Source organism: Apodemus sylvaticus, chromosome 4, assembly GCF_947179515.1.
Source record: "Apodemus sylvaticus chromosome 4, mApoSyl1.1, whole genome shotgun sequence".
Classification (NCBI taxonomy): Eukaryota; Metazoa; Chordata; class Mammalia; order Rodentia; family Muridae; genus Apodemus; species Apodemus sylvaticus.
In genome coordinates, this window is record NC_067475.1 from 88,472,405 (window position 1) to 88,484,796 (window position 12,392).

At 41.7% G+C, this 12,392-nt stretch overlaps 1 protein-coding gene across 1 annotated transcript in view; it reads right to left on the bottom strand.

The window, feature by feature from the left end:
* Nucleotides 1-8,428, bottom strand: part of C4H4orf45 (chromosome 4 C4orf45 homolog) — a 91,797-nt gene extending 83,369 nt beyond the window's left edge. Inside the window, exon 1 of the mRNA XM_052178687.1 lies at nt 8,368-8,428. Within this exon, the coding sequence (XP_052034647.1) occupies nt 8,368-8,428 (61 nt within the window). The remainder of the gene's footprint in view (nt 1-8,367) is intronic.
* Between the last annotated feature and the right edge of the window lie 3,964 nt (nt 8,429-12,392).

The window sequence follows — 12,392 nt, forward strand, 5'->3', positions numbered from 1 at the left end:
TCCTAAATGAAAATATAAAATTGTAAATCTCTTAGGAAACACAAAAATCTTTCTAAAAAATATTTATTTATAATTTTATGTTTATGTATATTTTAGCGGCATGTATGCCTGTGTATCGTGCATCTGCCTGGTGTCCCCAGAAACAAGAAAAGAGCATCCAATGCCCTGAAATTGGAGGTACAGATCCTGTAAGCCTCAGTGTGGGTTCTGAGAATTAAACCTGGGTCCTCTAGAAGAGCCGCCGGTGTTCCTAACCACTGAGCCATCTCTTCAGCCCCAAAGATTATTTGATTATATTTTATACATGTGAATGATATGTTTGCATATATGTGTGTGCACCAAATACATGCAGTGTCTGCAGAAATAGAAGAATATGTCATAACTGGAGCTATAGAAACCTGTGATTTGCCATGTGGATACTGGGAAATAAAGCCAGGTCCACTTTAAGGACAGCAAATATTTTTTGATTGTTTATCTTTTGTTTGTTTGTTTACTTAGGGGCTCAGCTTCTTTGAGCTAAAAATGTTTATTATTTTAACGTTTGTTTTGATTCTGACACAGTTTTTTTTTTTAACACTTTACATTGCACTAGCACACAAACAAAGAGAGCTAACACTAAGATTTGAGAGATTTCAGCAGAAAATCAAAGGATAATTATAGCTGCCGCCACTGAAGAACTCCTGGGTCAGCGCTGCTAGGTCTTAATGAGTTGATTGCTTCTGCTCCAGAATCTGTTCTTCCTCTTAAACAGTTGCCCTCCCTTTAGATAAGAATAATTCATGCCTGTGTCTTTAAATATGTTATATGTCTCCTCTATGTTAAACAACAGCAACCTTCCTACTGTCTACTGTGCTGGCCTAAACAATCACAAGTAAATGTTTAAAAACATTAAATGTTAATACTCTCTCAAAAAAGATGAGATGAACAGGCTATCTCAGTCAATGTTACATAAAAAATAAAAAGGTCTTTCTGTATGACTATAGAATCTCATGGTGTTTAAAAAAATGTTGCAAGGATAAAAGATAAAAAATAATTTACATATTATATATATACAAAGATTAACATGGATATATGTTTACAAAATAAACTAGAAAGCTTTTACAAGTTATAAAGGTCTGAGTCAGTCATTTAAGGTGCATAGAGGACGAGATATACAGGATGTTAAAGTTTCTAAGGTCTAGGATTAGCAATTACCAAAAACTGGCTAATGTAGGTCAAAGTTCATTTTAAAATATCTGGTTATTAAATATATTATGTAAGTTTAAAGTATCTGTTTAGTGAAACTGGTCTTTTAGGTGTCCTATCTATCCTCTCTTTAGCTGGGATATCATCTGCCATTCCTCTTTGTTGCCATAGCAGGGTCAAAACAGGTGTGTCCCTAAGTCTGAATGGCCCATAAGACCTATAACTTTGGGGTCTGAGAGTGGTATGATATACAGTTTTTCAGACATGAACAATTCATCATTTCTTGAGTTTTCAAGTCTCTAATTACCCACAGATTATCCCGTTGGTGGACATTTCCCAGGAGGTAATAAAACTCCACCCCCCCCCTTTGGTTTCAGGATGGAGCTCCCCTTTTGACAGGTGAACTCCAGAATTCTAAAGAACACTGCACTTCTGAAGGGCCGAGTGAGGTGCTCACTGACTTGCCCTGGAGGCACACACCTGGTTTGAAGGAAGATAACTTCCAAGGACCCTCTCATTAACCATCTCCTATAAGACTGTCTACAAGACAAAAGGTACAACCAGACCTCTGGCTGTCAGTCACAACCCTCTGGAACTCGTCATCTCTGGGACTTTTGGAGAAGATGAGTATGTTTGGTCTGTCTTTGTTAACCCCCAATATATGCTGATGACTAGAAGTCCCTCAATTCAAGCGAGTGGGGTATATATATATATATATATATATATGTATATTTGTATATTTCTAAGTCATCTGAGCTCATTGCATCCTCTGTACTCAGTGCCTCTGCTCCTAAGATCCTTCTCTTGCTTCAATAACCTTCCTTTCTTATGGTTCCTGTGTATCTAATGGTACATGGTATGGTCATTTTGAACAGCAGGTTTTCATTAAAACTACACCAGGCTCTTACTAGAAAGCAGATTATTTAGGTCCTATTTTAACCAGCATTTTTGCAGTAGTCTAGAATCTATACCCGCTTCCACAGTGGCCCTTACCCAACCAAAGCAAACTGCCCATTTTGTTAATGAGTTTAGCAGCAAGTACTCTTAACCACAGAGCCATCTCTTCAGTCCTGACAGTGTGCTCTTGGGCCTGGTTATAAATGAGCAGCATATGTGTTAAGAGTCAAGTCCCATGAGGACTGGACAGAGTCCTATAAAATATTGGTTTAATAAAGGGTGTTTATCCAAGACACATGGGAAATCCTTACGACTCAATGATAAGAAACCAAAACTGCCCCACTTACTGTAAAGTGGGCAATTGAATTTATGACACCAACAAAGGCAGAGACAGCAAGTAACTATATGGAAATATATGCAGCATTGCTGACTGGTAAAGAATTATGAATTCATAGAGCAACTGCACATCTGCTAGGACAGTTGAAAGTAAAAATTTGAGTCCCACGTACTGACCAGAACCCAGAGCTGCATGTGTATCCTTGTTAATGGACACACAAAATGGCAGACTTAATTTAAAAGATCATTGGGTCACACTTCTTATGAAGCTATACCAGTTGGATTTTTGTTGTTGTTTGTTTTGCTTTCTCTTGGTGTGAACATGTGTTATCTCAGAAGAGGGAGACCTCAGTTGAGAAACTGCTTCATCAGATTGCCTATAGGTGAGTCTATGTGGTACTTTCTTGATTTACATGGGAGGGTCCAGTCCAGTTCGGATTGTGCTACCATGGGGTAGGTGGTCCTCAGTTATGTAAGAAAGTAGGTCAATCAAGTCATGGGGAGCAAGTCAGTAAGCACTCCTCCATGGTCTCTACTTCAGTGTCTGCTTCCAGGTTCTTGCCTTGAATTCCTGCCCTGTCTTCCTTCAGTGATAGACTATGACCCTGAATATGTAATCTAAATAAACCATTTCCATTCCCTAAGGTGCTTTTGGTCACGGTGTTTATCACAGCGATACAAAGCTAACTAAAACAGAAGCTAAGCATTAGATACACAAACCACACAGCTAGAGATTTTTGAAATTGACTTGAAAATATATCTAGCCAAAAGCATGAAAACAAATGTTTAAAGAGGTTACATTCACAGATTTCCAAGTCTTGAAGAGAGCCTTCAAAAGGGAATGGATCAGCGAAAGGAAGAGTTGCCACATGGAGTAATATTATTCAACAATTTAACAGGAAAAAAGTCAGCCACTGAGCCACGAAAGCTCTTTTATTTGTGTAATGAAAGCAAGGCAGCAGTCTAACAAGCACACATAGGGTGGGATTCCAGCTCTGGGGTGTTATAGAACGGGCAAGGTTGTAATACATGCTTCCGAGTGTGGTGATCTGTTTGTTTGCTTGCTTAATTTACATTCTGTTTGATTTTTCAGGCAGGTTTTCATATTTTGTCCATTAACTGTATAAATAGATAAGGTGGTCCCAAACCCATGGGATAAGGAGACCCTTCTACCTAACTCTGGCTTGATGGCAAGACTGTAGAGCAAAACTCTCAGCGGCTGCCAGGAATGTAAGAAGAGAAAAGAGAAAAAAAAATGAATGAGGCAGGGGAGATTCTTAGTTAAAACTGTTCAGTATGCTTCTATGGAGTAGATACTCCAGTATCCTTAAGAATTTGCAGCCAAATTCTAACATTTATAAAGGGGCAATTTAACATATGACAATAAAAAATTTACTTGGGAAGTGTGAGGAGGAAGATGCTAGGTAAACTAATAAAACCCTATACTACAAACTGTAGGGACTACTCAGCTAAGGGGCTGGAGAAGAAAAGCTGCTGACCTTAGTAGCTGGGAACGAGCAGAGTTTGTGAGAACAAAGGCAAAGAAGCTGTACAGACATGTCATACTCGGTTGGTGACGTTTTGCCCACAGGACCAGTTAATAACAGATCTGGATCCTGGGCCTGAATAAAACGGCAGTGGGGAGGGAAGCACATTTCTCACACTGCAGTTGAGACTCAGAGATAAGCCAAAGGAAGTGGTCAGAATGACCCCAGGGGAAAGAATTACTGTTAGACACAAGATTAAAACTCATCTTGAGGGCTAGAAACAGCCCCCTCGTGACTCCGTGAAGGAGAGTCAGGAAAAGAAAATAGACGTAGGCGAGGGCTGAGCTCTCCACAGTTTTATTCTCTTCACATTGACCAGGTAAGGGTCTCTGTGTTAATTACTGGCACAGAGGAAGGCAGGCAGGCATGTATGAAACCCCTCCACTAGCTGAGGAGCCACTGGCATTTAATTGCTGCTGGAAAAGGAAAGTCATTTTTTTTAAGGTGAAGTGACCCCTGGTAGGTCAACCACATACCAAGACAGAAACCACTCCCCAAACTAGCTGGGCAACACAAACTGGACTTGTTGGCAGAAAGGAAACACAAAGGAAGAAATGTCAAAGTTGGGTGGAGAAAGGAATTGGAGGGGGAGGGGTGAATATGTTCAAAATGCATTGTATAAAATTAAAGAATAAAAATAGTGTTAACAAAAGGAAATATAGGCTCTATTACAAAGAGAGAAAGATAGAGAGAGAGAGAGAAAGAAAGAAAGAAAGAAAGAAAGAAAGAAAGAAAGAGAGAGAGAAAGAAAGAAAGAAAGAAAGAAAGAAAGTTTAAAAGGTCACAGGTCAATAGGAAGGGCCAGGAAAGCAGGGAGATACACCAGAAGTAACCAGTCCTCCTCTGCACCTGCAGGCGAGGCAGGCAGAAGCCTTATAAAAAAGGTAAGCCTGCTGGCCCTGGTAGGAAAGAGACTGGCAGTTCTTTCCACAAGCTCTCATAGGCCTCAAATCCAATTGCAGGTTTTGCTAAGACAGTGACTCCTCTGGGGTCGGTCATCAGTGGGGAAGAGTTCCATTTTGTCCTTCTGTAGAAACCAGAGGGTTTCCAACATGAGACCCATCTTATGTAACAGAGAAAACCCCTGACACTATTAATAATACTCTGCTATGCTTGTAGACAGGAGTCTAGCATAACTGTCTCCTGAGAGATTTCACCCAGTAACAGATGGAAACTGATGCAGAGACCCACAGTCAAACATCAGGTGGAGCTCAGGGAGTCTTGTGGTAGAGTGGGGGATAGGACTGAGACAGCTGGAGGACTCAAGGACACCACAAGAAGACCTACAGAGTCAACTAACCTGGGATCACAGAGACTAAACCTCCAACCAAAGAGCACTCAGGGGCTGAACATAGGCCCACTAAACACATGTAACAGATGTGCAGCTTGGTCTTCATGTGGGTCCCCTAACGATTGGAGTACGGGCTGTATCTGCCTCCCTTGCCTGCCATTGGATCCCCTTCTCCTACCTGGACTGCCAGGTTGGGCCTCAGTAGGAGAGGATGTTCTTAGTCCTGCTAGGACCAGATATCCCAGGGTGGGGTGGTACCCAAGGGGGGGGTCACCTTTTCTAAGGAGAAGGGGAGGGAGTAATGAGGTATAGGGTAGGACAGAGAGTAGAGGAGGGAGGGATCTTCAATCGCGATGTGAAGCGAATAAAAATAAATTATTAAATAAAAAGAAATAAATCAGAGGACATTGGATAGGCGCCATGTTAGAAGGGAACAGTGTTTAAAACCGAGCTGATGTGGGGACCTGAGAACAGAGAGCAGCCATAAAGAGCTTGAATTTAGCCGGCCATGAACCCAGGGAAAGAGACAGCCCTGGAAGCAGTTATAGACTACAAGAAGGCCAAAAGAGTCAAGATTGTGAGTTCAAGGCCAGTCTAGACTACCTAGTGAGAACCTGTCCACACACAATCCACTCATTCATTCAGCCTGACCTTAATATAGACACAGATGGTTGGTGTATACACAGTATTATCTATAGATACATGCTTATGCAAGTTAGCATATACAGACATATTTCCTTGTTCTGTCAGTCTAAACTGTCTGAAAGAATCGACCTTCCAACAGCAATGATCACCTCTGGCACCTGATAAAAGAGACCAAGAGAACAGTTGGTTCTAGAACCAGAGCCAGAGGGAAAGGAGTCAGAATACGAGTCAACCAACCCCATTCCATATCACAGTATGCCAAGGTGGGCACAGCAGACAGCAGGAAGAGCACAGTGGCCAAAGCTGGATCGACTTTGCAACACCAATTGATTAGCATCTGAGCCTAGGCCAAAGTATGAATATTCATGAGTTTGTGTGAATATAAATGAGTGAATCAATCAAAAGATGAGAAGATAACTCTCTGGAGCAGAGGTGTTTTCCGTGATGTGTACAGATGGTTCAGCCTCAAGGAAAAGTAGAGGCTGCACAGTAGTGGGAGGGAAAATGACATCATCACCTAGCAACTTACACTTAGGCCAGGTACCTATGGTCAGGATCCACAGTACAAGTCAGACTTACATATTTGTACAACATGATGCAAATGTTACTTTTCCTTTGTGATAGTACACACACACACACACACACACATCTGTATGTACTCTAAAACTAACAAGGTCTAAGCAAGAAGATACTTATAAGTTGACAGCCCATTGACTCCTGGGAGGTGGGGCAGCTAAACACCATGCAGTAGATTTGTGGAATAGAAAAGGACTTTAGGTAAGACTAAGGACATCTGAATAAAGTGTGCATTTTAGCTAACATTTTAGTTAATGATGCATTGCTATTGACTCATGAATTGTAACACGTTACCCTGCTTTGTTAGCTCTCAGCTGAAGAGGGCTGGGGTTGAATCATGTGCTTAGTGTTCACAAAGCCCTGGATCCAACCCTCAACACCAGATGAAAAAATTGAGGAAGCTGGGATATGAAAACGTTCTGTACTTCATAAACTTCCTGTAAAACATGGACAACCACTACCACCCTCCCTTTAAAAGACTAGTTAAAAAGATTCCAGAGCAGGAGAGATTTCAGATGCAGGAGGGAGCATCCAGACCCACTCACTCCTCAGGCATCTTCTTTCCCATTGGTTCTCAGCCCAATGGTTTCCCATTGGTTTCCATGTGGGTTCTTGGCTACTGTGGACTCTCTCTCTCTCTCTCTCTCTCTCTCTCTCTCTCTCTCTCTCTCTCTCACACACACACACACACACACACACACACACACAGACACGCACACACACACAGACACACACACACAGACACATACACACACACACACACACACACACACACACACGAAGACAGTTTGTTTATACCAGCCTCAGTTTTCAGCTTGTCACTTCTGCGATTACCTGGGCAGAATGTAGATCTGTGCCCATCCCGAGCCAGCTGCTCTGTGGAGGGAGAGGAGGGGCTACTTGGCTTTGTCGCTGTACTCTACTGTTGTGAAGCAAGCCAGGAGCAAAGGAGACCTTCTTTTACACAAGCTCTAAGACTGGAAAAGTTGGCTCTATCAGCTCCAAAAGATTTACAGGACAGAAGTGGATGAGATTGATGATAAAAGACTCACAGATGTCCACAGTAAATGAGCAGTGAATTGTTTTTTGCAAGATTGTTAGATATGTTCAGAATTTGAAAAAAAAAAGATAAAGGAAATACGATGGAGATTTGCTTCATGTCTGTAGGACTTTGACATAATTCAACATGCTTTGTGGTTTGGTTTTTTTTCAGATTTGACTATAACTTTACACACACACACACACAGACACACACACACACACACACACACAAACACACACACAGCCAAGATCATTAAAAGTATAAGTTAAAAGACTAAAATATAATCCAACAATTTTATGAAGGTTAAAGCACATCTTCTTTAAAAATAAAATAAAATAAAACAAAACAACCTGGTTTTGCTTAGAGTGGTATGCCTGCTTTTAATCCTAGCACTCCAGAGGCAGACTAAAGTGGACCTCTATGAATTTAAGGTCAACCTGGTCTACATAAAAAGATCCAGGCCAGCCAAAAAACAAAACAACAGAAACATAGAATAATGCTTAGAATTTTACATTCATTTACAAAGTAATCTATTTAATTTTTCTCAAATTCTTATCCATAAAATAGGTCCAGTTGTAAAAGATGCAAGAAATCTAAATCAATAATAGTGAAAAATGTGACCAAGATACTTTTTATTACCATCAAGCAGTTTTCCTTACACCAGTCATGATTATGAATGATATAGAAAACTTGCGTTTATCAAAGTTAGCCTTGGTAGACTGACAGTGACTGTAATGACCTGTTGAGAGCTACAGAGCATCCATGATAGACACAGCCCTGAGATTATTTCACTTCATGTGAGGGCGACTGCTTAGATCTCTGAGAAAATGAAGACATGCTCTGCTCACCTGTGACGACCATGCGCTTTCCCACCGTCTCAGAGAGAGGCTCCCGGTGTGACAAAGCCATGGCCGAAGTCTAAATTTCTTTGCTGCAATTACTGCTCGAACGGCTTCAGAACAGTGAGTGCACCAGTAAGTGGCAAGGACCGTGTCTCTGCTCTCCTTGTCTGTGAACTAGGCTGGGCGGTTGCCAAGGATGCTTTATGACACCAGGGAGCAGATGTTCCAGAGCCAGAGCTCTGAGTTCCAGTTTCTAAGAGCAGACAGAACTGGAGTATGCCTAAGAACTGCATCCCACCACCACTGTCCCTTATGTGCCCACAACCAACCAGAAGAATGCTGTTCTCGAAGTCCTACAACAGCCTAGCAGGCTCTATCACCCATGTCTTTCAGCATTTCTAAAGAATATCCTTCTGGGACAAGTTGCAGGGTACAAAAAAAAAAAAAAAAAAAAGAAAGAAAGAAAAATACAAAGCATGGTTACCCTTACGATACAGTGTGCTTGCCCCGAGACAACTAGACTACACAGACATCCACACACCAGTAGGTTCGCACAGGAGTCCTTCCCATTTCTACCACTCCGTGCTTCCAAACAGAGCTGATTGCTTCCCAGTATGGACCACTAGAGTCAAATCTTTCTTGTCTTCCTAGCATTCTGTGTTTCCTTTGACTCAGCCTGTAGCATACTGGTTCATAGTTGGTGCAGAATCTTCCCTACTCTCAGAGGCTACATTACTCATTACTCTCACAGTCCTCATTACTGTGTATAAAGGTATTGGATCGTCTCACAAAGCATCTCTCTGTGAAAATGCTCTGTTCTCAAAAAAAAAAAACCCATTGATTATATTTTTTTGGATTATAGATGTTGGATTACATTTTGTATACACACAGTGCTATAAAATATAATTTCTGCATACATCTGCAGCTGGTTTGCCAGCATCTTTGGACTAGACTTCTGGAAGCAATGTTGGTTTAAGGGGAAAGACATATAGACCTTTATTCTCACACCCCATAATGGTAGCATCATTTTGAATTCCTACTCACAGCTTCTGAGAATGCCTACTTGGCTATTCATATCACCTGGTCACAGACTATGTTGTTCAGCTTTGGCATTTCCCCAGGTGACAGATGAGACATAGTGATAGTAATTTGTGTTTCTCTTGTCATTGGTGTGATTGGCCATCCTTTCAAATGCAGGCTGGAAACTGAACCCAGGGACATCGTAGTTAGGAGTTCTATTGAACTACACCTCTACCCTATTATAGTCTATGAATCATCATCAAACCTCTTGTTCTATAGTGTTTTCATCCAGGTCATCTTTTTTTAGATCCAACATTTTAGAATAATGAGCTAATGTTCTAAAGTGACACACAAATTTGGTGGTGGTGGGGGACCCATAGGAAGGGAAACAAGAACAAAACGTAAGGACACAGGCCATGACAAAGCCCGGTGCCTTGAAAGAGAACCTTGAATTTTAATTAAGACTAAATCACTTACAAAACATTAATAATAAAATATTCATAACAAAATATTCATGCATTACATTGGTCTCATTAACATCGGCATCATTTTGGATGCCTCCAAAATGTAATGAGGACAATGATGGTTACGGAAATACATGTAGTAAAGACCTAATATTGCTCCATCAGTCATGGGAATATGGGTATAGCCCTTGCTCAGGGTAGGATGGTGCATAAGGATTACATAGAGAGAGATATGGTTTCTTTGAAGAGGTTAATATCTGAACTGCTTTGAAGAATGACCAGAAGTCAGGGTGTGGTTGGGAGATCATTTGAGGACAACTAGAACCAAAGGCTAGAGAAGAGAAATGGTCAACAGTACAGTGTGCAGCCAAAATTCAAGTATAATGATGTTAGCATCCTGTTAGTCCTCTTTCTGTGTAAAACCTTGGGGATTAACTTATAAGGAATGTTTGTTTCATAGGTTTAGTCCCTGGTCTGTTAGTTCTGTGGCTTTGGGGCTTGCGGGGAAGCATCACACCGTCATATGGAGCATGCGCAGGAGGGCAGAAAGCTGATTATCTCATGGCAGCCAGGAAGCAAAACCCGGAAAGGGCTGGGGCCCAAAGTGCTCTCCAAAGGAATGGCCACAACGATCTCTCTCCCAATAGGCTCCACTCACTAAAGATTCCAGGACCTCCCAGTAGCTCAGGATCCTGTCAACCAATACTTCAGCCCATAGGAAAACATCCCGATGATAGCTGGGTAGCGAGGCAGGAGAGACTCTGTAAGTCCCACAACCAGCCGCAGTGATGAGCATCTGTGGAAGGCATCTGCTTAAGATCACAGACCAGGTTGTCTTGGGTTGAAATTAGAATCACTTGACTGGAGATCACTTGGCTTGATGAAAAAGGCCCGGCGTTCCATGCACCCACAGGCAGCTGTTGACACTGATGAATACAGGTGATAGAAAGGGTCAGGCAGAGCCTTGGACCACGAACAGTTTGACTCCTCCTTGGCTAGAAGCTGGAAGTGTTCTTAGTCCTGTCAACAGGTCTGTTCTTAGCAGAAGCTAGGAATGACTAACGGGAGTTTATTATATCATTTTCTCAAAATCTCACCGGTTTATTATCACCCTTCCCCTAAATGATCATCCCTCCCTGGAAACTGTATGTGAGGGAGGTGATCAAAACAGAGAGGCACTTGGACAGACCAGTGCATTTCCCCACCTGGTGCCGCACCTCCATTTGCAGCCTAAGTGCACCTCAGTGGCACCCTACTTCCGGCCCCGCCCACTGCATAGGAACTCTACCTTCTTTTGTTTAGGCTCCCACCTATAATGTAAAACCCCTTTCTAAGCTCACTTTTCCTGCTCATGAAATTCATTCTTAAAATTCATGCAGCAAGAGACCCGGAATCCACTGGCCTAGAACTGCTTTGGAGGTTGTTAGAGACCCTGCACCCCAAGTTAGGCTCACCTGAGCTGAGAGGGAAAGCCTCCACTGTACTCAAGGACCCCCACTTTCCTGAATCAATATGGCCCAGAAAAGGGAAGTGCCTGAGCCAAGTGTGGAGTGACAGGAAGGGGAGGAGTGTGAGGGAGCCACATACTGAGGGCTGGTGGTGAATGTGATTGTCAGCTTCCCAGCTTGGTTGAATAAGATGGAGAAAACAAAGACATAAAATGAAAGCCAACCAACAAAGTAACAGTAACAATGTAGCAATAAAGTGATAACATCGGTTAGATATAGACTCATACATGCTGCACAGCAGGCTAATAGAGCTGTTAAAAATTAAGCCCCGACTTGTCATAAAATATTATGACAGCTACTGAACTCATTGTAGGGAGCCAAAGATGATCTCTGTCAACTTCCAGGCTCGCTTCTATTCAAGGAACCATTGTTGTCAATGAATCAATACCAACTCAAGGTTTGCTGCCCAGCAGGAATGATATCTTTTCACTCTCTTGCTTTGATAATTTAATAGTTACTTCAGACCTCATAATCACTTCAACAGATACAACTGTAGAGACCAACATGGTGTCCCTGTAAAAACATCTTGTATTACTGTTTAGAAAAGAATGAAGTTATACATTTTTATAATCAGGAATAGTAATTTTGCAACACTATAAAAATATCTATATAGGTGAATTTAGGTCAAAATTGCTATAATTATATAACAATCAAATGTCTTAACTGTGGGGCTTGTGATGATCAGTGTTAATTGCCGTCTTGACACAATCTAGAATTACTTGAGAAGACAGTTTCGGCGATGGGTTATCTAGATTAGATTGGCCTGTGGATACATCATTTATTGCAATTTTGAGCAAAGAAGAACCTACCCACTGTGGGCGGCACTATCCTCTAGGTAGGGGATTCTGACCTGCATGAGAGTGGAGAAAACAAGCTTAGCACTAGCATATGTGAATTAGTTGCTCAGTACTCTTGACTGTGTGGTTAATGTGACTGCCGCTTCAAGTTCCTACTGCCTTATCTTCCCCTCAGTGATGGACAGTAGCCCGAAATTGTGAGTGAAATAAATCCTGCCTGAAGTAGCTTTTATCAGAGTAAA